The 27234-nt window shown below is 41.2% G+C and overlaps 1 protein-coding gene across 1 annotated transcript; it reads left to right on the forward strand.

The window, feature by feature from the left end:
* Positions 1–626: 626 nt before the first annotated feature.
* Positions 627–23596, forward strand: CDK1 (cyclin dependent kinase 1). The gene is made up of 8 exons (XM_060768943.2): positions 627–742; positions 7210–7264; positions 11072–11228; positions 14017–14140; positions 16843–17013; positions 18578–18741; positions 19755–19896; positions 23253–23596. The coding sequence occupies exons 2-8, from the start codon at positions 7228–7230 to the stop codon at positions 23367–23369; spliced, it is 912 nt and encodes a 303-aa protein (XP_060624926.1). The 5' UTR covers positions 627–742; positions 7210–7227; the 3' UTR covers positions 23370–23596.
* The last annotated feature ends 3638 nt before the right edge of the window (positions 23597–27234 follow it).

The raw sequence follows: 27234 nt of genomic DNA on the forward strand, positions 1-27234 counted from the left end.
GCAAGCTTGTTTTCTGCTTCCTTGGAGACTAGGACGAGGAACAATGTCTTCAAACTAACTACAAGAGAGGAGATTCCATCTGAACATGAGGAAGAACTTCCTGACTGTGAGAGCCGTTCAGCAGTGGAACTCTCTGCACCGGAGTGTGGTGGAGGCTCCTTCTTTGGAAGCTTTTAAACAGAGGCTGGATGGCCATCTGTCAGGGGTGATTTGAATGCAATATTCCTGCTTCTTGGCAGGGGGTTGGACTGGATGGCCCATGAGGTCTCTTCCAACTCTTTGATTCTATGATTCTATGATTTTATAGGGCTATGTGGAAGGACCCAAGAGCTGGGAAGCCTCTCTAAGCAGGAGAGTCTATTTATACCATTGGAAATTATTCCAAAGAAATTTAAGAGGGTTTATGGACACTTATGTATCAACATGGCGTTACGTCATCAATACGTGCCCTGCCTCGCGATTTTTAATTTCTTGTTGCTGTTCCTTTTCTTCTCTGTTTCCTGCGCCCGCCCGCCTGGCCTCGGCTCGAGCCAAGACCGCTCTTCCGCAGCGCTTTGGCGCCGGTGGTTTGCCGCGCGCTGATTGGCCGTTTTGAAAGCGGCGGCCCGTCCTTATTGGCGCGTTGGCGGCGGCTCGGCGCGGTTCATTTGAATCCGCCTCTTGCTCGGCTGCCTGAGGGAGACTTGCAGAGAGAGGAGCGCGGCGTGGGTCTGGAGGGGCAGCGCCCACGGATGAAGCACGGGTAAGGGGCGAGGTGGTGTTGGGGGACCCCCTTTTCGACACTCTCCAGAAAGCCACACTAGTTGGGAATCTCAGCCTCATGGAACACCGTTCAGACTGAGAGAAAGGAGTTGCTAGCATAGTTTTCCATGCATTGCAGCACCCAGAATTCCCCCAGCCATCTACTGCGTCTACACTGTGGAATGAATGCAGTTTGGCTCCACTATAACTGCCATGGAATCCTCAGAGTTGTCGTTTGGGCCCTTTTTGGCCTTGTAAAGACTCCAACTCCCACGATCCCTGGGCAGTTGAAGTGGAGTCCACATTTATTCATTTACTAGCTTGGGGACCCGGCGTTGCCTGGGTTATTAGAGAAAGTGGGTAATGGCGGTTCTGTATGCCAAGTTTGGTCTTTATTGGTCTTTGGATAACGGCTGCATTATTTTCAGGAAGTGAGTGAAGGCACTTAGTCCCATCATCCATGGCCCATCCTCCTCCAAACAGCAGCAGGATATAGAGTGGGTCATGGGGGCTCTGTGTGCCAACTTTGGTCTTGATTGGTCATTAGATGAGTTTTGCAGCAGTCTTGGGGAGTGGAGGTACTTGAAGTCCCATCATCCATTATCTGTCCTCCTCCAAACTGCACCAGGATGTAGAGTGGGTCATTGGAGCTCCATGTGCCAAGTTTAGTCTTGATTAGTCATTGGCGAGGGTCTCAGTGGTCTCAGGAAGTGAGTGAAGTGACTGCAAGTCCCATCATCCATTGTCAAATTCTTCCAAACCGCACCAGGATGTAGAGTGGGTTATGCTGGGTCTCTGTAAATTGTGCTCCTGATCCATCATTGTTGGCAGTTGTAATGGTCTTAGAAAGGGAGTGCAGGTATTGCAAGTCCCATCGTCCATGGTGCATCCTCCTTCAAACTGCACCTGGATGTAGAGTGCGTCATGGAGTCTCAGTGTGCCAATTTTGGTCTTTGTCGGTAATTGGATGGGAGTTGCAGTGGTCTCAGGAATTGAACAAAGGTACTGCAAGTCCCATAATCCATGGTCCATCCCTGGCCAAATCACACCAGATATAGATTTATTTACTGTATTTATATCCCCTCTTTCGAACCCCATAGGGCAGTGTTTCTCAACCTTCCTAATGCCATGACCGCTTAATACAGTTCCTCATGTTGTGGTGACTCCCAACCATAAAATTATTTTTGTTGCTACTTCATAACTGTAATTTTGCTTCTGTTATTAATTGAAGACAATTATGCTGGGGAAAGTGGAAGGTAAAAGGAAGAAGGGCCGACCAAGGGCAAGATGGATGGATGGCATCCTTGAAGTGACTGGACTGACCTTGAAGGAGCTGGGGGTGGTGACGGCCGACAGGGAGCTCTGGCGTGGGCTGGTCCGTGAGGTCACGAAGAGTTGGAGACGACTGAATGAATGAACAACACAACAATTAATTGTAAAGTGAATATCTGATATGCAGGATGTATTTTCACTCACTGGACCAAATTTGGCACAAATATCCAATACGCCCAAATTTGAACACTGGTGGGGCTGGGGGAGGGGTTGTCATTTGGGAGTTGTAGTTGCTGGGATTTATAGTTCACCTACAATCAAAGAGCATTCTGAAGTCCACCAGCAATGGAATTGAACCAAACTTGGCACACAGAACTCCCATGGCCATCAGAAAATCCTGGAAGGATTTGGTGGGCACTGACCTTGAATTTTGGAGTTCTAGTTCACCTACATCTAGAGAGCACTGTGCACTCAGTGATGGATCTGGACCAAACTTGATCTGGATACTCAAGATGCCGAAATGTGAACACTGGTGGAGTTTGGGGGAAACAGACCTTGACATTTGGGAGTTGTAGTTGCTGGGATTTATAGTTCACCTACCATCAAAGAGCATTCTGAACCCCACCAACAATAGAATTGGGCCAAATTGCCCACACAAAACCTCTATGACCAACAGAAATTACTGTTTTCTAATGGTCTTTGGCGACCCATCTGACATCCTCTTGTGTCCCGACCCCCAGGTTGAGAAACGCTGCCATAGGGGGAATCAAGGCGGATTACAAAATACTAATGACAAAAATTCAATGCCAACATACATGTAAAAAGAAAAAAAATCATTTTTTGTTGTGTCAGGAGCGACTTGAGAAACTGCAAGTCGCTTCTGGTGTGAGAGAATTGGCCGTCTGCAAGGACGTTGCCCAGGGGACGCCCGGATAATTTTGATGTTTTTATTATCCTTGTGGGGGGCTTCTCTCATGTCCCCACATGAGGAGCTGTAGCTGATAGAGGGAGCTCATCCGCCTCTCCCTGGATTCGAACCTGCGACCTGTAGGTCTTCAGTCCTGCCGGCACAGGGGTTTAACCCACTGCGCACCAGGGACTCAAAAAAAATCATAGTAACTAAACACTAACATATAGCTATGCATTAAAATCATTAAAACCACAAAATAGAAGGCATAAACAACATTTAAACATTAAGACAAAGCATTAAAAAACATTTTAGTATAAATATTAAAATAACACGATCCAGTTCAGGTTGAGTATTCCTTATCTGAAATGCTTTGGACCAGAAGTGTTGCATATTTTGAATCGTCCTGTATTTTGGAATATTTGCATATATTTAATAAGATATCTTGGTAACGGGATCCAAGTCTAAACAGGAATTCATTATACACATTATACATGTAAGGTCAATTATTACTTTAATAATTTTGTGTATGGTTACACTGAACACTCAGAAAACAAAAGGGTCACTATCTCAGCTGCCCTCATTGGACCCTCCTGGATTCCAAGGTATTTTGGGAAGGATTCATTCCTCAATGTCGATGCTACACAATCCTTTTGCATACTAGTCTTTTTTTTTAAAGAGTCCATGCATTTCCTTTTCCTGTTTGTGAGTTGCATATAACCCAACCTCATTCTTTTACCCTGTCCTCTGAGCAATAGAATTGAGTTGGGTTCTTCATAAAGACCCACAAAAGCAAAGTTTCTGAGATAAAACAGCTACTTTCAAAATAAGTGCTGCACAATTAAACAGGAAATGACACTTTCAACACAGGAACAGACCCCCCCCCCCCCAATTTTGTTGTATAGAGTAATCTAGGATTTCCATGGGGGGGAAAAGAGGGCAATTAGGCTCTCCAGCTTCATTATGCCCCCCTCCACACAGCTGTATAAAGTCCACATGGCAGTGTGGACTCAGATAACCCAGTTCAAAGCAGATATTGTGGATTATCTGTCTTGATATTATGGTTTATATGGCTCTATGTAAGGGCCTTCACTTTCCTCCTTGTCTCATCCAGATTTGGGGGTTCATTTGGGATGCAAGTATATTATTAGGGCATTCCTGAATATACCATTGTTTCCCAACCTGGGGGTCGCAAGGGGGTGTCAGTGGGGTCGCCAAAGAACATCGGAAAACACAGTATTTTCTGTTGATCATGGGGGTTCTGTGTGGGAAGTTTGGCCCAATTCGATCATTGGTGGGGTTCAGAATGCTCTTTAATTGTCGCTAAACTATAAATCCCAGCAACTACAAGTCCGAAATGTCAAGACTATTTTCCCCAAACTTCACCAGTATTCACATTTTGGGCATATTGGTTATTCGTGCCAAGTTTGGTCCAGACCCAGAGAGTACACAGTGCTCTCTGAATGCAGGTGAACTACAACTCCAAAACTCAAGGTCAATGCCCAACAGACCTCCCAGTATTTTCTGTTGTACATGGGAGTTATGTGTGCCAAGTCTGGTTCAATTCCATTGTTGGTGGAGTTCAGAATGCTCTTTTATTGTAGGTTAACTATAAATCTCAGCAACTACAACTCCCAAATGACAAAATCAATCCCTTTCACCAGTATTCAAGTTTGCGCGTATTGTTCCAAATTTGGTCCAGCAAATGAAAATACATCCTGCATGTCAGATATTTACATTGTGATTCATAACAGTAGCAAAATTATAGTTATGAAGTAGCAATGAAAATAATGTACAGTTGGGGGTCACCACAACATGAGGAACTGTATTAAGGGGTCACAACATTAGGAAGGTTGAGAACCACTGGACTATACTTTCTCCCTTGCTTAAATACAGATCTGGTTACTTTCTAGTTCTTTATACACCTGCACATGACTCTCCAGCCAGGAAAACATGGTTTCTGATACTACTTTAGAGGTTCTTAACCTGTGGGTCTCCAGGTATTTTAGCCTACAACTCCCATACATCCCAGCCAGTTTACCAGCTGTTAGGATTTCTGGGAGTTGAACGCCAAAACATCTGGGGACCCACAGGTTGAGAACCCTTCATTATATAATACGAACTTATTTTATTCAAGGGTTTTGGCATGCTTTTTCTTTTCTTTCTTTAAGAGGCCCCAAGCTTGTCATACTTTGGCATATGTTATAAATATGTGTTGGTCTTCCTTGAGACATAGAAAAGGCCTGAATGGAATGATCTCCAGAGTTGCTAAAGCACTCTTTTGAGTCAATGAAAGCAAAGAGGAACATGTGAATTTGATCTCTTTTCAGGTGGAGGTTCATATAATCAGGTGCCTCATGGAACCACAAGTTAATAATAGGTTACTCCAGGTTGATTCCAGGAAACAAGGAAAATGTAGAACAGAGGTGCTGACTAGTTAGTTGAAGAATAGAAATCTTCATATTGTCCTTAAGTCCAGATGTCTGATAGACATATTCTTCCCCTTGTTTTCATTTGGTTGTTATTTCAAAGTGTTCAGGTAACTAGGGACACTTTCACACAGCCATATAACCCAGAATATCAAGGCAGAAAATTCCACATTATAATGTATATGAAAACGTATAATATCACAAAGGACTACCATCTCACCCGCTTCATAGGAAACCTGCTACAAAACAGGAGATTTTTTGTTGAGTTCCAGGGCCAGATGGCGGAAACAGAAGAACGGCCTGCTTCAGGGGAGCGTGCTCGCTCCATCAATGTTCAACATTTGCACAAATGACCAGCCACTGCCAGAAGGGACAGAGAGTTTCATCTATGCTGATGATCGTGCCATTACCGCTCAAGCAGGGAGTTTTGAGATGGTAGAAAAGAAGCTCTCCGAAGCTCTAGGTGCTCTTACTGCCTATTACAGGGAAAACCAGCTGATCCCTAACCCATCAAACACAGACATGTGCCTTTCACCTTAAGAACAGACAAGCATCCCGAGCTCTGAGGATTACCTGGGAAGGAATCCCATTGGAGCATTGCAGCACACCCAAATACCTGGGAGTCACTCTGGACCGTGCTCTGACCTACAAGAAGCACTGCCTGAATATCAAGCAAAAGGTGGGTGCTAGAAACAATATCATACGAAAGCTGACTGGCACAACCTGGGGATCACAACCAGATACAGTGAAGACATCTGCCCTTGCGCTATGCTACTCTGCTGCTGAGTATGCATGCCCAGTGTGGAACACATCTCACCACACTAAAACAGTGGATGTGACTCTGAATGAGACATGCCGCATTATCACGGTGTGTGTGCGCCCTACACCACTGGAGAAATTACACTGTTTAGCTGGTATTGCACCACCTGACATCCGCCAGGAAGTAGCAGACAATAGTGAAAGGACCAAGGCAGTGACATCTCCAGCTCATCCCTTGTTTGGGTATCAGCCAGCACGTCAATCAAGAAATAGTTTTCTAAGATCTACAGAAGCATTCGCTGGAACAGCTCAGCAAGCGAGAGTCCAAAAGTGGCAGGCTCAAACCCAGAACCTCCATCAGTGGCTCCCCTCTGGGTACATAGAAAACTGGGCAACTTGGAAGGTGCTGAACAGACTGCGCTCTGGCACCATGAGATGCAGAGCCAATCTTAAGAAATGGGGCTACAAAGTGGAATCCATGACATGCGAGTGCGGAGAAGAACAAACCACTGACCACCTGCTGCAATGCAACCTGAGCCCTGCCACGTGCACAATGGAGGACCTTCTTGCAGCAACACCAGAGGCACTCCAAGTGGCAAGATACTGATCAAAGGACATTTAATCAACTACCAAGTTCGCAAACTTTGTGGTTTTTTTATCTGTTTTTTGTTTTGTTTTGTTCTGTTAGAAATGTAATACAATTGTCTGGTTGCCCCTGACACGATAAATAAATAAAGTAAATAAATAAATAAATAATAACACCTCCATCTCAATCTGTGTATGAGTATGTGATGAAAGTCTATGGGGTATCCTTTCTTTATAAATTCTTTGTCACTTTAGCTCATCCCTCAATTTGCAGTAAGTAAGTAAACTGGAACTAAAATTGATCTCTTGTTTGCTTCCTTAATGTCAAGGCACTAGTAGAAGAAAACATCTTTGCTCTGAATTATGAATGGCTGAGTTGCAAGTTGTGCAGGAATAGGCATGCATTCTAATTCAAGTATTCCCCAAATGGCCATTGGAACAGAAGGATTTTTTTAAAAAAATACAAAAATTAATATATACCTGTCATTCTAAATGCTCATACTTCTCCCGTTTCAGGCACAACATCACAGCATAATGGATGAATACACAAAAATCGAAAAGATTGGTGAAGGTAAGTAGATAAAATCTGTTGCATAAATGAGCCGAGCCCCTTCTTAGAGCTCCAACCTGACTATGCACACATGAAGATACAGCTCTGCTTAAGGTAGAGGAATCATGAAGTCATGTTGATGGTTCCAGTAGAATCATAGAATCAAAGAGTTGGAAGAGACCTCATGGGCCATCCAGTCCAGCCTCCTGCCAAGAAGCAGGAATATTGCATTCAAATCACCCCTGACAGATGGTAGTTCTAGTCCCCCTCTAAAATCCAGATTATCTGCTTTGACTGGATTATAAGGCAGTGTAGACACATATACCATATATACTCGAGTATAAGCCGACCCGAATATAAGCCGAGGCACCTAATTTTACCACAAAAAACTAGGAAAACGTATTGAGTATAATGTTTGCCATATATATGCTCTACTCCGACCTGAGTCCCCTTTGGGGTGAGAAGGGTGGAATATAAATGTTTTAAATAAATAAAAGACGAGGGTGGGAAATGCAGCAGCTACTGGTAAGTTTTAAAATAAAAATAGATATCAGTAAAATTACATTAATTGAGGCATCAGTAGATTAAATGTTTCTGTATATTTACATAACACTGTAATTTAAGTTAAGACTGTCTAACTCTGATTAAATCATTATTCTAACCTTGCCCAAAATCACTTGGTGTTCAAGTGGGGAATTGAATTCTGGTCTCCTGGTGTCCTAGTCCAACCTGCAAACCAGGAGATCTCATTATCTGAGTGTGCTTAGAAATAAACATAAGGATATGGTTGACACATAAGCCTCTCCTGAGTATCACCAAAAACACACTTTTGCACATTGAATATGAAGTTCTGAAGAAGGCTTTGAACTGTGCTTAAGTAAATGTATTCACAAAGTGCCTATGAGAGAGAATTTTATATTAGCAGCGTTTCTACTCGCTGGAATGTATTACCTGCAGTCAGACAGACATAATTACAGGGCCTAAAGCTTTAAACTTACTACTTGTTGCCTGGGGACCCTGGTGTAGCAGAGGTTTGCATCATACTTACATTCCTGTCTACAGTTTTAGCTCTACAAAGTGAAATACCAGAATAGAGCCACGCTTCAGTTTAAATCTGATAAATTATAACCTGCCATAAACCGATTGGACTGTCATAATTATATCTGTACTTGGTCAGTATTTTTCCTGTTATCTTTCTCTGTGCTTTTGAGATGTTTGGAAGTATGAAGACTTGAGTGTAGAAAAGCTTCAATATGCCCTTACAATCTCCCATCATCACACCTATGTTACTTTGACAAAGCTGTTTAGTGAGCAACATACTGTTTTGGACACATAAAGGCAATTGACTGGAGACTGGGAACCTTCCTTACAATCTGAGTTTCAGTCCTCAGTTAAGTTAAGAAGGGTCTCAGGGTTCGTTTACATCAGCTCCACTGGCCACCTATTAGCTTCTGGCCCACTTCCTGTCTGAACGTGTCTCCCTATGAACCATCAAGGATTTTAAGATCATCTGGGGAGGCTCTGCTCTCGGTCCCACACCATCGCAGTCACGTTTGGTGGGGATGAGAGACAGGGCCTTCTCCGTGGTGGCTTCTCGGCTGTGGAACTCCCTCCCTAAAGAGGTTAGATCTGCCCCCTCCCTCCTGACTTTTTGCAAAACACTTAAGACTAGGCTGTGGGAGCAAGCGTTCGCAGAATAGATGTTTTTTATTAGCTTACATGAGATTGTATGCACCACATTTTTTGACTGATTGTAGCATGTTTTAAACTTGCCGAATTATGTATTTTCTTGGTGTTTTTATATTGTTGGAAGCTGCCCTGAGCCCCTCTTCGGAGGTCGAGAATAGGACGGGATACAAATTTGAAAATTTGAATGTCATATGAAAAACGTAGAATGTGTCATTATTGTATACAATTATACGTCCAGAAAATTTAGTTTAAAAATGACCACAAAAACCTGGTTTGACGTATCCATGACTCATTGTAAAGTACAGTAACTTTACTCTTAATAAGGATCTTGAGTACAGTGATGAACTTAGTCCATCCCGGTCACCTGCTTTCTATCTACTTGTGGCCTTTTTGAATGCACTGAGGCTTTGATTGCCTCTATCATGTGTTTTATTATTTCCTCTCTTTATATTCCCCTTTACTTTCCAATTTCTGGGTGAAAAATTGAGTCTTGTTCCATTCTATATTTATCCCTAATAGCTCCTCCATTTCCTTCCTGATTATTTCATGGAACTTTTTTCGCATTCCCGCCACATGTGGGTGTATGTTCCTATTTTTCCACAGTTGTGCCTACATAATTTGGGGCACATTTTCGTAATATGCGCCAAATGCATGGGAGTTCTGTACCATTTTGTCAGTATTTTCTGTTGCATATTAAATAAATGTTTTATTTTATTGATTGAATTCATCCAATTGTGTATTTCTCTCTCACTGCAACTTAATTCCTCCTTCCAGACCTCTATTAGGGTAGACTTTGTGTTATATTGTATTTCTGTGATTATTTTATATATAAATCCCATGATTATTTATTTATTTATTTCAGGTGCTTCTACCCCCGCCCTTCTCAACCCCCTAAGGGGGGGACTCAGGGCGGCTTACAAAAGGCACAATTCGATGCCCAACAGTTCACAAAATACAATATACAAAATACAGTACAACAACAACAATTATAACTAGTTAAAACAATCAAATTAATACAGTAGCAGTGATAAAATCATCTTGTGGTCAACTTTCGCCAATTCATAAATCCATAATCCATAGTCCTTTCCTACTCATTGTCTTTATCCATCTGCCAGCTTACCCATATCCAAGTTTTTAACTTCCTTCAGAAAGAGAGGAGGGATGTTGATGATCTAATTTCCCCGGGGAGTGCATTCCACAGGCGAGGGGCCACCACTGAGAAGGCCCTGTCCCTCGTCCCCACCAGTCTCACTTGTGATAGAGGTGGGACCGAGAGCAGGGCCTCCCCAGAGGATCTTAAACTCCGAGGTGGGACGTAGAAGGAGATACGTTCGGATAGGTACGCTGGGCTGGAGCCGTATAGGGTTTTGTAGGTCAAAACCAGCACTTTGAATTGTGCTCGGAACTGGATCGGCCATCAGCGGAGCTGACATAACAGAGGGGTGGTATGCTCCCTGTATGATGCTCCAGTGAGCAATTCTTTTCTCCTTCTCAACTTTCCATTGTATTATTTTGTCAAGATTTGTTTCTGAGGTTTCATTAGTCTTCAATTATTTCCAACACCGCATTTATCTTTTATTTCCTCCCATTGAATTACAGTTCCATCTGGTTTCAGTAAGTCCTCCATCTTTGTTATTCTGTTCTGTTCCAGTTTCTTTAGCATATTGCGATATATCATTGGCCTCATCACATAGAGAAAAACAGTGAAAAGACTGTTTCAGGCAGGTGTAAATTCTCCACATACTTGGAAAGGCTAAATTATCTGGGTTCCAGATTTTTTGAAGAATCTTTTTGCATAGCAGAGGATCATGGGGGGAAGCATTTGGCATATTTTTATTTGACGTTCGGTTTGGACTGCTATTGTGAATGCCTGTGTTATCTTAATATGCTTTGGGGTTTGTATAAGATACTGGAGTGAAGCTGCTTATGTTCTCTGAGCATCCTTTTTGTTCATCCTTTAATAGTCAAATTGCCAACTTTTATTGGTCTCGTTATCTTTATTACCTTTGGCATTCCCAGTCATAAAGTGGCTGCCTTCTCCTGGGTTTTTTGTGTGTCTATTTTTCTAGCTAAATTGCTACATCATGTCCCATGTGTTTGAATCATGAAACATTAAGTTGATTTCATTTCCTCCCACAGGCACTTATGGCGTTGTGTATAAAGGCAAACACAAAGCCACGGGCAAAGTGGTCGCCATGAAGAAGATTCGACTAGAGAGTGATGAAGAAGGCGTTCCCAGCACTGCAATCAGAGAGGTTTCCTTATTAAAAGAGCTACATCACCCCAATATAGTTTGGTATGGGAATCATTTGATGGTTGGAAAATTAGGTTTTTTCCCCTTCTGTGTTTTCATCAATAAAGTACATGCAATCTATATAAATAAAAATGTAATGTTCGTTTGTGGGATTAACATAACTTAAAAACCACTGGACGAATTGACACCAAATTTGTTTTTTTGTTTTTTTAAATAATTTTTATTTTTCATTTTTCAAATATAACAGTGATAGAGTGGGAACAATCTGACTTATAGGAAAGTGGGAAATTGGATAGGTAGGTAGAGAAGGGAGAAAGTGAAATGGGGAGGGGATTGAGGGGTTGTGTAGTGGTAGGAAGAGCTGGGACCTGTGCTGGCGGGACCGGGGGGGGGGGGGGGGAGATAGTTGACTTCCGGTTCATTCCACAGAGGTACAGTCTTGTTCTTAAGAAAATGTTTGCTTCGGAAGGTCTCTATTGTCCTAGAGGACTCCTTGTATTTAAATTTATATATTTAGTTTTATTGTTTCCTTCAAATAAAATCTGAGTTGATCCCAACTAACATAACTCAAAAACCACTGGACGAATTGACACCAAATTTGGACACAACACACCTAACACTCCAACGAGTGTCCATCACCCATAAACACATACACAAAACCCCAGCGGAACAGACAAAACTCCCAAAAATACACCACATATACATACACTCATATACATATGCACATGCGCACATTCATAGACACTCACATATATATATGCACAAACACACAAATATACACACATACATACACACAAATATGCATATAGACAAGCACACACATATACACAATATGCATGTACACATATAAACACAAATACACAAATATATATACACACATATATATACACAAATATATACACACATATACACAGTATGCATGTACACATATAAACACACAAATATATACACATATATACATACACAAATATATACACACATATACACAATATGCATGTACACATATTATTATTATTATTATTATTATTATCATCTTTATTTGTACCCCACTAACATCTCCCGAAGGACTCGGTGCGGCTTACAAAGGCCAAGGCCCTCAATAAAACAACAGCATAACAAATACAACACTAAAACTCATAAAGCAAATCAATAAACATTAAAGCAGTAACAATAAAAACATTAAAATAATACATCATGACGCATTTAAAACTAGGACCGGGCCTAATGTAATGAGTAAAATTAAAAGTGCTGGACATATAAACACAAATACACAAATATATACACACAAAACACATATACACAGACTGGACCACAGCAAGGGGATGGCTAGTTTACATAACAATGCAAGGAAATCTGGGTTAAAGACAGAATTGGAAAAATGTGGTGTTCCAAATTTTGTTGGACTATACCTCCCATCAATCCTTTGTCAGGAATGATGGAAGCTGTGGTTTAGCAAGGTCTCGAGGGCAGTAAGTTGTTTTCTCTGGCGTAAAAGGTTGGTGCTGGGTTTTAAAAGTAAATTGGTTTCTTGCAGCTCTTTTGATACTTGAGTAAAGTGTCAGACATATGCCATTTAAAGGTTACAGTGTTATGCAGAGCTGATTGGCAATAAGCTGCACTGAACAGAAGTCGGAAATACACCCTAGTGAATTCTTTTCGGTTGTGTTGTAGGTTATTTTTCACAGTGTGATTTGTTTTCTGATGTATAGTGTGATTTGTTAAGGATTCGAATTTAAGAGACTACAGGTGCAGATTTCAAATATTACACTGCATTTAAACCAGACGCATTTAATGTGGCGTTTGCCATTAAATCTAAATCCAGCCTGGTCAATTAAACCTTGAGGAACTAAATTGGGTTGACAGCATAAAGGGTTTTTGTTGGTTTTACCTGTAAACCTAAAATGATCATACAGCCATTGCTACCATTCCAAAATTTACTGTGTGATTACAGTTTTGATTGATACTGTAGGATGCCTAGTTTTTCAGCTCCTTTTTTAGGCTGAAAAAGCTCCTCTCGGCTTACACTCGAGTCAAGGTTATTTATTATTTTACTCTGTTATTAGTATTTTTATTTCATGTATTATTTTACTCTATTATTATTACATTTACAGTATTTTATCCTATTATTATTATTATTATTTTACACTATTTATGATTATTATTACATCTATTATTTTACTTTATTATTATTGCATTTATTATTTTACTCTATTATTACATTTATTATTCGACTCTATTATTCCTGTTATTATTATATTTCCATTATTTTAATTTATTATTATTATTATATTTATTATTTTACTCTCTTTATTATTGTTGGAAGGATACATAAGTACATTTACATTGAAGATTTGTAATGATTTAATCAGAATTGGGCAGTCTTATCTCAAATTACAGTTTTATGTAAATATTAAAAAACATTTCACCTCCTGATCCTTAAATTAATGTAATTTTATTGGTATTTATTTTTATTTTGAAATTTACCTGTAATGGCTGCATTTCCCACCCTTGGCTTATACTCGAGTCAATATATTTTCCCAGTTTTTTGTTGTAAAATTAGGTGCCTCGGCTTATATTCGGGTCGGCTTATACTCGAGTATATACGGTAATTATGTTTATACTTGAGTATATACAGTACCTGCAAGTTTGTCTGCAGATGTGTTTCCTTCTAATATAATAATGTTGTCAGAGCTGCTTTAAATAGTTTCAGTATAATTAACACAAAAAGTGAAATGCTTAATTCTGGTACAGTTACATAAAGTCTTTTGTCAGGGTATAACACACAATTATGAAGGAGTATGAGTTGTCTTATTTTCTTTTTCCTTTACAGTCTTCAGGATGTGCTTATGCAAGACTCAAGGCTTTATCTTATCTTTGAATTTCTTTCTATGGATCTCAAGAAATACCTGGATTCTATTCCATCTGGGCAGTTTTTGGATCGAATGCTTGTGAAGGCAAGGAACTTGGTGTCTCTAAAACTACTGCTTACCTAGCAGCCCTTTTTTCTCCCTCATAGATTTCAAAGCCAATGTGATGCAGTAATTGAAATATCGAGCTCAGGGGAGAGATACAGGTTCAAATTCACATTTATGCCATGGGTCAGTCACCATCTTCGGTGCACTTGAAATGCCTCCCAAGGTGGTTAGGATAAAAACAAAATTATAGGAAGACCCCATGTTGTTTGTGTATAGAAGTCATGTTACACCTACAATTCGTTGTTACTACTGCTCTTTCTGTTGGCAAATCTGGTCTCAGCGCAACAGCTAGGAGGCACAGGATAAATGAAGTGTGCAGCCTTTAGTCAACTTCAGAGCCTTGAAGTAGCACATTTATTTAGTTACTTTCTAAAAGCTACAAAAGCAACAAACATAACTTATGTACAGGAGAAGTTACAGATACGTCTTGTTTCTTCATAGCATGGCTGGAAGAGAATACTCGGCAGTTTGTTATCTTAATTCCACGTCATGTAATAATAATAATAAAACTTTATTTATATGCCGCTCTATCTCCCCGAGGAGACTCAGAGCGGTTCCCAGGTAACATCACAAAACATACAAAGTAAAAAACAACATAACCATAAGATTAGCAAAACAAAATATAAGCATAAAAATTGTCACCATAACACACATATATTAAAAGAATCCTGCCTGTCCAAGGCAATTAAAAAATTAACAAGGCCGGGCCAAGATTTGTGCAAGCCCAAAAATTCTAGGGGGCTTGCACAAATGCTAAGTGCAATGCTATGGCAGGCAACAATTTTTTTTTAAATTTATTTATTTGACTTTTATACCGGCACTCCCAATTTGGCTTACAGCAGTAGATTAAAACAATACAACCAACTTTAAAATACAATAAAAACGAGAACAGACATAGTCCCGAGTTATTAGGTACGGGTCTGTGGCTGTTCATTCCAGGACCGATTAGAGGAAAGAATCTGGGTAATTGGAAGGAAGAATAAGGCCGTATTTGACAATGTGTAGGGCTGAGTTAGAACGGGCCATTTTCTGAAAAAAGAGGATAAAGAAGCGATAACAAATTTATAGCAAGACTGCTTATAGCAAGGAACTGGAAAAAAGAAATAAATATACAAATAGAAGAGTGGTACAAGGAAGTATGGAAATTGGCAATAAATGATAAGCTGACGTGTATATTAAAAGTTAAGAGGTATATGGAAACAAAGTGATTTTGATGATGTATGGAGAAAATGTATTGAAAAAGGATTAAAAAACAAAGAAGGAAACCTCTGCAAGAAGAATTGAAATTTTGGACAGATGATATGTAAAAGCTGTGGCTTGGGAGGGGGGAGGGGAGCACTGCGGTAAGAGATAGACGATATGTATAAGTGTGTGTGTGTATGTATATATATATATATATATATACACATATACATATATACACATACACACACACACACACGCACACTAAAAAAGAACTGGACATTTTCAAAGGCTTGTTGAAACCACCAGGTTTTCAAGTTCTCGGTAGCGGGGGGCCACTGCCGAGAAGGCCCCCTCTCTCGTCCCCACTAATCGTGCCTGTGACGAAGGTGGGACCGAGAGGAGGGCCTCCCAGAAGATCTTAGAGTTTGTGCCAGTTCATAGAAGGAGATGCGATCGCAGAGATAGGCGGGGCGCAAACCGTTGTGACTTAAAGTTTATGCTCTCTGCATTGAATCACTTTGTGTCTTTAACTTGCATGGCATTACATAGCATTATATTCTATACCGAACAGCAGAGCTTTGAACTATAAGCAATATTTCACCCAGTTAAACAACGGTACTGACACTTTCTTCCAAGAAACCACTGCATATGACTACGGTAGTATAAATTGCATGTTGCAGTCCTCCACCAAATTTCACTGTATACAAAGACATGTGGCTTTGTGGCACAGAGCAACAATGCAGCCTGGAAAGCATTTCATACGCTTTGTAGCTACGCATAACTTTAAAAGATCAGTAAAATAAAGAAGCTGCCAGTCTCGTCCAGCTCTTGTCATCCAACATCCCCAAGAATAGAGTTGGAAGAGACCTCATGGGCTATCCAGTCCAACCCCCTGCCAAGAAGCAGGAATGTTGCATTCAAACCACCCCTGACAGATGGCCATCCAGCCTCTATTTAAAAGCTTCCAAAGAGGGAGCCTCCACCACACTCGAGGGCAGAGAGTTCCACTGCTGAACGACTCTCACAGTCAGAAAGTTCTTCCTCATGTTCAGATGGAATCTCCTTTCTTGTAGTTTGAAGCCATTGTTCCGCGTCCTGGTCTCCAGGGAAGCAGAGAACAAGCTTGCTCCCTCCTCCCTGTGACTTCCTCTCATTCATACATGGCTATCATGTCTCCTCCCAGTCTTCTCTTCTTCAGGCTAAATATACCCAGCTCCTTAAGCCACTCCTCATAGGGCGTGTTCTCCAGACCCTTGATCATTTTAGTCGCCCTCCTCTGGACATATTCCAGCTTGTCAACATTTCCCTTCAATTGTGGTGCCCAGAATTGGACACAGTATTCCAAGTATGGTCTGACCAAGTCAGAATATTTTACTCTTCCAGTTGGGTTGAAAAGTGGATATTTGCATGTCTTTAATGATGCCATCTTAAAGCATTGATCCTAACATGCCTGTATACCTTCTGTAGTAACTTTTCTCTTACATGTGTCCTTTCAGAGTTATTTGCACCAAATCTTGCAAGGTATTGAGTTCTGTCATTCAAGAAGAGTCCTGCATAGAGACCTGAAGCCTCAGAATCTGTTAATTGATGACAACGGAGTAATTAAACTAGCTGATTTTGGTCTGGCCCGAGCTTTTGGCATCCCTGTCCGTGTTTACACACACGAGGTAAGCTGCATATCCCCTGAAATGCCAAAAATTGTACTTAAAGGAGATTAGTATGTTACATTCTGCATTTGTGTCCCTTCGACTTGTCTATTGACTTATGGGTCACCCCATGAATTTCATGGTTCTCTTTGGCAAGAAATATTCAGATTTTCTTTATCACTTCCTCTGAAATATAGCTAAATGCACCTGATATTTGTTGGTCTGGCCAAACCTGACACTGCCTTGCTCCTAAGATCACATAGGATCTGATGCCTTTCGGATATTTAGGTGTGCACACACAGCATTAATCTCGCCTTTACCCCAGCAGTTATACAGTATTTCACTGATTTGTCTCTGTTATGTTATGCCATATTCTTGATCACAATTAGTATGGTTTGTTATGTAAGGGAACCCAAACAAAGACTGTACCACGTTAAATTACTACATCCCAAACCCATTCTGTATTTTTGGTCTATAATTCACATTTATTCGCCAGTTTGGGCCATACATGCTATTTACACTTAGATTGTTGTCCTTAATATTTGTGTGCAAGTATAGGACCAGTTACCACACTTTGAGTTTGGGAGAGGAACATTGATTTTGATCCATTTTCTATTATTATTTTTTTATTTAAAACATTTATATTCCGTTCTTCTCACCCCAAAGGGGACTCAGGGCGGAGCACAGCATATACATGGCAAACATTCAATGCCAGGACACAGATTCACATACAATACATAAACATTAAAAATATTTATCAAAATATTAAAATACACCATTTAAAACCGTCCTAGCCATCCGCATCAAATCCAATTGGCCCTGTCATCTTTCCCACTGCCGCTTCATTGTCCTGTCCTGAAAGCTTGGTCCTACAGCCAAGTTTTTGCCATCTTTCTAAAGGACAGGAGGGAGGGGCCGACCTGATCTCACCAGGAAGGGAGTTCCATAGCCGGGGAGCAATCACCGAGAAGGCCCTGTCTCTTGTCCCCACCAATTTTTTTTTTATTTTTTTTTTGCTTTTTAAGCCTCTTCTGCTGTGTTTTTATGAGTGATGGTCGCTCGTTGGCCTGATAGGTGTATTGTGTCCAAATTTGGTGTAAATTTGTCCAGTGGTTTTTGAGTTGTGGTAATCCCACAAACAAACTTTACATTTTAATTCATATAGACTAGCTATCCCCTGCCATGCGTTGCTGTGGCCCAGTCTGGTGATCTGGAAAATAAAGTAAAGAGAAAGTGTTGGTTTCTCATAATGTCTTGATGCTTGTGGGTAAACAGTATTTCTTGCTGTTTCTTTGCCAGTGTTGATATGGAGATTGTCTGGTTTGCCTACTTTGAAACAGGCAACATATCAGTGTCCTTCTTTTCTAGATTTCCCTTTCTAGGGTCCCTTTCAAATCTGGGAGACTATATCTCTCTGTAGGTGAATCCTATCTGTTTGTCTGTCTATCTATCTATCTGTATGGCTGGATGACTGTGTGGGAAGTTCTGTGTGGGAAGTTTGCCCCGATTCTGTCGTTCGGGGGGAGGGGTCAGAATATAATCTGCATTTTTAAAAAGTTTTGTAACAACCACCTCTTTGTTCCAGGTAGTAACGCTGTGGTACCGGTCCCCAGAAGTGCTGCTAGGCGCCGTACGTTACTCTACTCCTGTAGACGTATGGAGCATAGGTACCATATTTGCAGAAATGGCAACAAAGAAACCGCTCTTCCATGGAGACTCAGAAATTGATCAACTCTTCAGGATCTTTAGGTATCTAAGGAGTTGGAAAGATGTGTAAAGTTGTGTTTAAGATCGGATTCGCATTTATGAAAATGTTGTATCTTTTCTATTTAAGAAGATATTGATTTAACTGTTGTATTTTACTGGGTGCAATGAATTGGCACCTGTCCTTGTTTGCTTGCCTTTTCTTTGTATGTGCTGTAATGGCAAATTATCAAACAATATGTTATACAGGCAGTTGCAGACATCTGTATGCGTTTTGCGCATGCGTTGTAATGTAAGTTTTGTTTTTTGGCTTTTAGAGACTCTTTTTGTGTGTGTTTCCAGTATTTTTATGAGTGATAGTCACTCGTTGGCCTGATAGATGTATTGTGTCCAAATTTGGTGTCAATTTGTCCAGTGGTTTTTGAGTTCTGTTAATCCCACAAACAAACAAACATCACATTTTTATTTATATAGATGTATGTATATATAATGGCGCACCATGCAGTCATGCTGGCCACATGACCTTGGAGGTGTCTACGGACAACGCTGGCTCTTCGGCTTAGAAATGGAGAAGAGCACCACACCCCAGAGTCAGACATGACTGGACTTAATGTCAGGGGACTACGTTTACCTTTACCTATGTATATATGTGCATTGCAAATAAGATATGTGCAGTATGCATAGGAATTTGTTCATGATTTTTCTTAGTTTTTCCAAACTCTAATTCGGTTCCCCAACAGTCTGAGGGACCGTGAACCAGTCCTCAGCTTTAAAAGTATGCGCATCCATGTTGCCTGGTGACACTTTTTCAGAAAAGCTGGGGGAAATGATCTTGTTTGAGTGACTCTTTACTTAGCCAAACAAGATACTTGTGCAATGGAATGTGTGTTGCTGTGATTTTGCCTCTTGAGTCTTTCCCATGTGCATGTTCTATGGGGATTTCACCCCAGAGCCATGTAATTGGTACAATGGAATTCTATACAATGCTCTGTAGAGTCCATTAAAATGACGTTTAGCAGAAGACAGTTTATTTAGCTCTGGATACTTTTTTCCTGCAGAGCTTTAGGGACCCCCAATAATGATGTGTGGCCTGAAGTGGAATCCTTGCAGGATTACAAGAACACCTTCCCAAAATGGAAACCGAGCAGCCTGGCCTCTCAAGTGAAACACCTGGACGACAACGGACTAGACTTGCTTTCTGTAAGTGATTATTTCACTCTCACAGTGTTTTCTTTTGATGAGCATCACTCCACCAGGCTGAAAGATTCAATTGGCACCAAAACGTATGATATATAAGATAAACCTGGCTTCTCTATACTGTCCTATATGGTGCCTGTGTATAATTCTTGCAATGTAAATCGCCTGGAGCATCTCGGATGGAGGGCGATTAATAAGTAATTAAAGATGATGATGATGATGATGATGTTGATGATGTTTCAATGATACTTATGAACTGTTCTGCTCTTGCAGATTAAAGTAATGTTTTCCGCAGCAGTAGTATCCCACTTGGAGGTAGCTTTTAATCTTTTATATCGTTCTACTTCAGCTTCTGATCTGTGGATTTATGTAATATAGTAATAATAATAATAATAATAATAATAATAATCTTTATTTAATACCCTGCCACCATCGCCCCAATGGGTACTCGGGGCGGCTTACATGAGTCCAAGCCCAACAGCATATTACAATAAAGTAAAACCAAAACACAATAACAACACAGTAAAATACATACAACATATGAGTACAAAAAAAAAACCCGATAAAGCCAAATCATACACAATAAAATAATATAAAATCACATAACAATGAACAGGCCGCATGTGCAAGATAAAAACTAAGATACTAAAAATACAAAAATCCGGATGAGATAGGGATGGAGCAGATTTTTTGGGGGCGAGAAGACTTTGATGGAGGTGGTTGGTAACTGCCATCCCTGCTACTCTGCTCCTCACAGCTTTGGGGAGGCATAACGGCATGCCCTCAACTCTCACCATCTACACCAGGCATCCTCAAACTGCGGCCCTCCAGCTGTTTGGGCCTTCAATTGAACAATTGACAATTGAACAAGCTTATTAGGGCTTCTGGGAGTTGGAGTCCCAAACAGCTGGAGGGCCAGTTTGAGGATGCCTGATCTACACCTTCCAAGTCTGTTGGTTCATAGATTTTTGTGGGAGATGATTGGCAACTGAAATCATTGCTACTTGGCTTCCTGAAGCTGCAGGTTGCCATCCACCCTCCACTAAAGAGGTCTGTCTGGTTTACAAGCTTCACTGCAAGGAACTTGCCTGCTGTAGAAATTCATCGACAGATTTGTGAAGTGTACGGTGATACTGTTATGAGTGAAAGCAAAGTGCGTAAGTGGGTACGACAATTCAAAGATGGCCGTGACAACGTCCATGATGAGGACCGCTCTGGTCGCCCTTCTTTGATTACAGACAATTTGGTGGCTTCAGTTGAAGCGAGGATTCATGAGAACAGGCACTTCACAATAACAGGTCTGAAACGAATTTCCTGACGTGTCGAGATCAGTGCTTTACATTGTTTCTGAACACCTAAAGTTTAGGAAACTGTGCTCCCATTGGGTCCCGAAACACCTAACAGAGGACCACAAAAACCAAAGATTTGAGTGTGCGATCAAATCAAATCGTCTGTAATCCAAGAAGGGCGACCGGAGCGGTCCTCATCATGGACGTTGTCACGGCCATCTTTGAATTGTTGTACCCACTTATGCACTTTGCTTTCACTCATAACAGTATGACCGTACACTTCGCAAATCTGTCGATGAATTTCTGCAGCAGGCAGGTTCCTTGCTGACAAAAACCTTATCACTGAGCGAACCCCACATGCGGAAGGTGAGTTGATAGTCTTAAACATTTTTAAAGCACAGAACAGAACCGTACAGGTTAGCTACAGAGCAGAAACTGAGCACAGTTGTTCCCGAGGCATGCCGGTACACGACGCACATGCTCGTTGCGGTATGCGCGTGAACTACTAGTGTGTACAACAAAACAGACCTTACTTAAAAAATACCCCTCGTACCTTGTAAGCTGCTCTAAATCCCCTTCGGGGTGAGAAGGGCGGCATATAAATGTCGTAAGCAAATAAATAAATAAAATGGTGTTGGGATGAAAGGGGAAGGACTAAATAAGAGGCATGAAGACATTTTTATTTTTTATTGTTTGGGGATTTATTTGCAGATTTCATTAATGTGTTCCCTCTAGTAATCTCTAGCTCCTCCAGTGCGACTTTGGGGACAGTGTCTCGCAAATGTTGACTATCTAGAATCATATTGGACAATCTAGAGATTCCTGGAGATGTGCTCTGAGTTTTTAAAAACAGCATTTTTAAGTTTTTAAAATTTGTGTTTCCTCCACTTTTGTGTAGTCCTGTGTCTATAACACCAATTAATGTTTTTAGACGTGAGAACACTTCCAAAAGGGAGTGGGCTATTGGCTAGGAGACTGTTTGATTTACAGTTGGCCCTCCATATTTGCAGGTTTGACTATTTTTTTGATTAGATTATTCACAGATTTGATTACAATGTTCTCTCCAGGAATCTCAAGATCCAGTGCAATTCTACAGTCAGCTTCCAGTATAAATTGGCCACAAACACTTGCTTTGATGATCTAGAGCAGTGGTTCTCAACCTTCCTAATGCGGTGACCCCTTCATACAGCCCCCCATGTTGTGGTGACCCCCAACCATAACATTGTTTTTGTTGCGACTTCATAACAGTCATTTTCCTACTGTTATAAATCATAATGTAAATGTCTGATATGCAGAATGCATTTTCATTCACTGGACCAAACTGGGCACAAATACCCAATGCACCCAAATGTGAATGCTAGTGGGGTTGGGGCTGGATTGATTTTGTAATTTGGGAGTTGTAGTTGCTGGGATTTATAGTTCACTTATAATCAAAGAGCATTCTGAACTCCACCAGTGATGGGTTTGAATCAAACTTGGCTCCCATGACCAATGGAAAACACTGTAAGGGTTTGGTGGGCACTGACCTTGAGTTTGGGAGTTGTAGTTCACCTATATCCAGAGAGCACTGTGGACTCATGCAATGGTGGATCTGCACCAAACTTGGCACAAATACTCAATATGCCCAAATGTGAACACTGGTGGAGTCTGAGGAAAATAGATCTTGACATTTGGGAGTTGTAGTTGCTGGGATTTATTACAATCAAAGAGCATTCTGAACTCCACCAATGATAGAATTGGCTCAAACTTCCCACATGGAATTCCCATGACCATCAGAAAATACTGTGTTTTCTTATGGTCTTTGGCGACCCCTCTGACACCCCCTCGTGACCCCCTCAGGGGTCCCGACCCCCAGGTTGAGAAACACTGATCTAGAGATTCTTAGAAAGGTTTCCTTTCAAGTCAAAAGACCTAGCAATTTTTTACTAATGTTTTTCACTTTCTCAGAAACTCTGTGAATGTGTAGGGCTGACTAGAGCTTATGACTTTTAATTTAAAAGATCTTTACTCTGTAAGTTTACTTGCATTTCACGTGGCCTGAAATAAACTGAACAATATTTTGACTTGCAGAAAATGTTAATTTATGACCCTGCAAAAAGGATTTCTGGCCGCGCAGCCCTGAACCATCCCTACTTTGATGACTTGGAAAGATCCAAACTGCCTGCCAGCCGTATCAAGAAACGTTAACTGTCCTAAGAAATCAGTGGGTGTCTGGAGTAGAGAGAGAAAAGACTCCGGAAAGTGTCTGTGTCTCCTGTTTTTTATATGTCTGGTCTTATTCTAAAACTGTAGCCCTATTTTAGAGTGCTCTGGCTAAAGTCTTTCTCGAATGTAAATATTAACATATTCACTGCTCAATAAAGTTGTAAACTTAATGAAATTCACTGTTATATAAATAAAAAACTTTAAACATAGCACAAGTGTGGTGAGGGTCTTTGTTCCTTTCCAACATGCTAGCAAAGTCTTGAACACCACTAAAGGAAGATGGAGTAGCATTTGTGTGGCAACTGAGTAGTACAAACATTGATACAAAAAGGAGCAGAAGCCAAAAGAAGAAATTAAGTTAGACGTAGGTAAGTTTGGTTCTCTGGCTCGACTAGAGCCAACATTCACGCTCTTGTTACGTCCCAAATAGATTACTGCAACGCACTCTACGTAGGGTTGCCTTTGAAGACTGTTCGGAAACTTCAATTAGTCCAATGGGCGGCGGCCAGATCACTCACCGGAGCATCATACAAGGAACATACTGTTATGTCAGCTCCACTGGCTGCCAATCCAGTTCCGAATACAATTCAAAGTGCTGGTTTTGACCTACAAAACCCTATATGGCTCCGGCCCAGTGTACCTGTCCGAACATATCTCCTTCTACATCCCGCCTCGGAGTTTAAGATCATCTGGGGATGCCCTGCTCTCGACCCCACCTCTATCACAAGTGTGTTTGGTGGGACGAGGAGCAGGGCCTTCTCGGTGGTGGCCCCTCACCTGTGAAATTCGCTTCCCGGGGAAATTAGGTCATTGACATCCCTCCTCTCTTTTAGAAGGAAACTAAAAACATGGATATGGGACCAGGCCTTTGGATAACCTGGCAGACAGACAAAGGACAATGACGACCAGAACTGGATAGAGAATTATGACAATGCGGAATGAACTTACGGATTTTGAGCTTAGCGAACGTTGATCACTAGATTGGTTTTTATTAGTTGTACTGTATAACTGGATTGTTTTAATTGTTTTATAATTGTTGCTGCTATGTATTTTAGCTTACTATTTGTATTGCTGGCATCGAATTGTGCCTTTTGTAAGCCACCCTGAGTCCCCCTTCGGGGGTTGAGAAGGGCAGGGAAGAAATACACTAAATAAATAAATAAACATTAAAAGATTCAGACTTTGCGCTTCTGTGAACCCCATCGCTTTCCCCAAAGCAATTAATTTTAGACACTCATTTAAGCTTTATACTTGAGAACTTAATTAGAATGGTGGAAGGGAAAACCTATCCTTGCGCCATGGCTTCATAGAGAACACTTATCTTGGCCTTTGTAGATCCTCTATAGATAGATAGATAGTACTTACTTACTTCGGCGATCCCTCGTAGTCCAAGGATGATGGTTCTCCAAGGTCAGTATTCTGTTGATGGGTCCGTAGGTGATGGTGGAGAATAGTCTTGCTCTGCATCTTCTTCCACGGTGAGGGTGACCCCCCCCCCCCATCATTAAATCATAGAATCAAAGAGTTGGAAGAGACCTCATGGGCCATCCAGTCCAACCCCCTGCCAAGAAGCAGGAATATTGCATTCAAATCACCCCTGACAGATGGCCATCCAGCCTCTGTTTAAAAGCTTCCAAAGAAAGGAGCCTCCACCACATTCTGGGGCAGAGAGTTCCACTGCTGAACGGCTCATTGAAGCGATGGTCCTCTGCCATCAACTCTGCTGGACTGGCCATGTTTGGATACCTGACCACCGTCTCCCAAAGCAGTTGCTCTACTCCGAACTCAAGAACGGAAAACAGAATGTTGGTGGACAGGAAAATAGATTTAAAGATGGGCTCAAAGTCAACCTTAAAATCTCTGGCATAGAACTGGGAAGCCCTGGCCCTTGAGCGCTCCAGCTGGAGGTTAGCTGTGACCAGCAGTGCTGCAGAATTTGAAGAGGCATGAATGGAGGGCGAAAGAGATAAATGTGCCATGAGGAAGGCGCATCAAGCCAACCCCGACTGGGACCGCCTTCCACCTGGAAACCAATGCCCTCATTGCGGAAGAAAGTGCAGAGCAAGAATACGGCTCCACAGTCACCTACGGACCCATCGACAGAACATCGACCTTGGAGGACCATCATCCTTGGACTACGAGGGATCGCCTAAGTAAGTAAGTACTATCTATCAGGCTTGGGTAACCACGGAAAAATTTGGTTCTAAACTTGTTTTGTTTTTAGGGAGCCCTTGCGTTTCGTTTTTTTAATAATTCCGAAATTTTCCTTTAAAAAATTTCAAAATATACGAAATTTCGTAAAATTACGAATCGATTCGTTAATGGTGGACGCGATTGCGCAATATGCTAAAAAAACCTCCAAATGGGACAGGGGGAACTTCTGAAGCTTCCCTCTCCCTCTGTAGTTGACTGTTGGTGTGATAAAACAAACAACTATAAAACTTGCACCAGACATGCGAAAATAATTACGAAATAATTACGAAATAATTACGAAATGAATTGAAAAAAATGTTCCGAATCTAATTTACTCCTCACACTATTCCTGCATGGCTCAATATTGGATCGTAAGCTAATTTAAATACGAATTAATAATGAATTACGAAATTAACGAACGAAACCGCCCAAGCCCACTATCTATCTATCTATCTATCTATCTATCTATCTATCTATCTATCTATAGAGGATCTACAAAGGCAAGATAAGTGTTCTCTATGAAGCCATGGCGCAAGGATAGGTTTTGACAAGCTGGATTGTGTCCAGAGGAGGGCGACTAAAATGATCAAGGGTCTGGAGAACAAGCCCTATGAGGAGCGGCTTAAGGAGCTGGCCATGTTTAGCCTGAAGAAGAGAAGGCTGAGAGGAGATATGATAGCCATGTATAAATATGTGAGAAGAAGCCACAGGGAGGAGGGAGCAAGCTTGTTTTCTGCTTCCCTGGAGACTAGGACGAGAAACAATGGCTTCAAACTACAAGAGAGGAGATTCCATCTGAACATGAGGAAGAACTTCCTGACTGTGAGAGCCGTTCAGCAGTGGAACTCTCTGCCCCGGAGTGTGGTGGAGGCTCCTTCTTTGGAGGCTTTTAAACAAAGGCTGGATGGCCATCTGTCAGGGGTGATTTGAATGCAATATTCCTGCTTCTTGGCAGTGGGTTGGACTGGATGAACCATGAGGTCACTTCCAACTCTTTGATTCTATGATTCTAGCCGACATGCACAAGCATAATAAACACATTGTTTCGTTGCCATATTCTCCATGGCCACAAGATGTCAATGTAGTATTTAAACATTTCTGGAAAAGCTCAGGGAAGGAGACAGGTGACAATTGTGTAACATGAACTGATTATTTTGTACAGTATTTCTAGGCAAGAGAAGAGAGTGAGCCACTTTCTCGTTCCTAGCTGCCTTTATGGATAGAATCATAGAATCAAGAATCAAAGAGTTGGAAGAGACCTCATGGGCCATCCAGTCCAACCCCCTGCCAAGAAGCAGGAATATTGCATAGATGCATGGGAAATGTGCCGGAGTCTTATTTAACTCTGTACTCGTCTCTCCTCTTTCATTCTAGCACTGTGACCATGCAACCACCAACTTTTTGTAGCATATTCACTGCTGAAGGTTTCTGGAGATCTCAAATTGGGTGTTTTGCTGACTCTGTACAAATGAATTTGTCATTGCATCTCTTCTTTCCCATCTCCCGGAGGATGAAATTTGAGTTTGGGTCTGCTGGGAATTATTAGAAATCCCTATCCACTCCTTGTTTTGTGTTTGTTTATTGATTTTGACATTCTCAAAAGTTGACAATCTTATCTTCCTTTTAGCAAAAGAACATATTTACTGAATCTGTT

Source organism: Anolis sagrei, chromosome 3 (assembly GCF_037176765.1).
Source record: "Anolis sagrei isolate rAnoSag1 chromosome 3, rAnoSag1.mat, whole genome shotgun sequence".
Lineage (NCBI taxonomy): Eukaryota > Metazoa > Chordata > Lepidosauria > Squamata > Dactyloidae > Anolis > Anolis sagrei.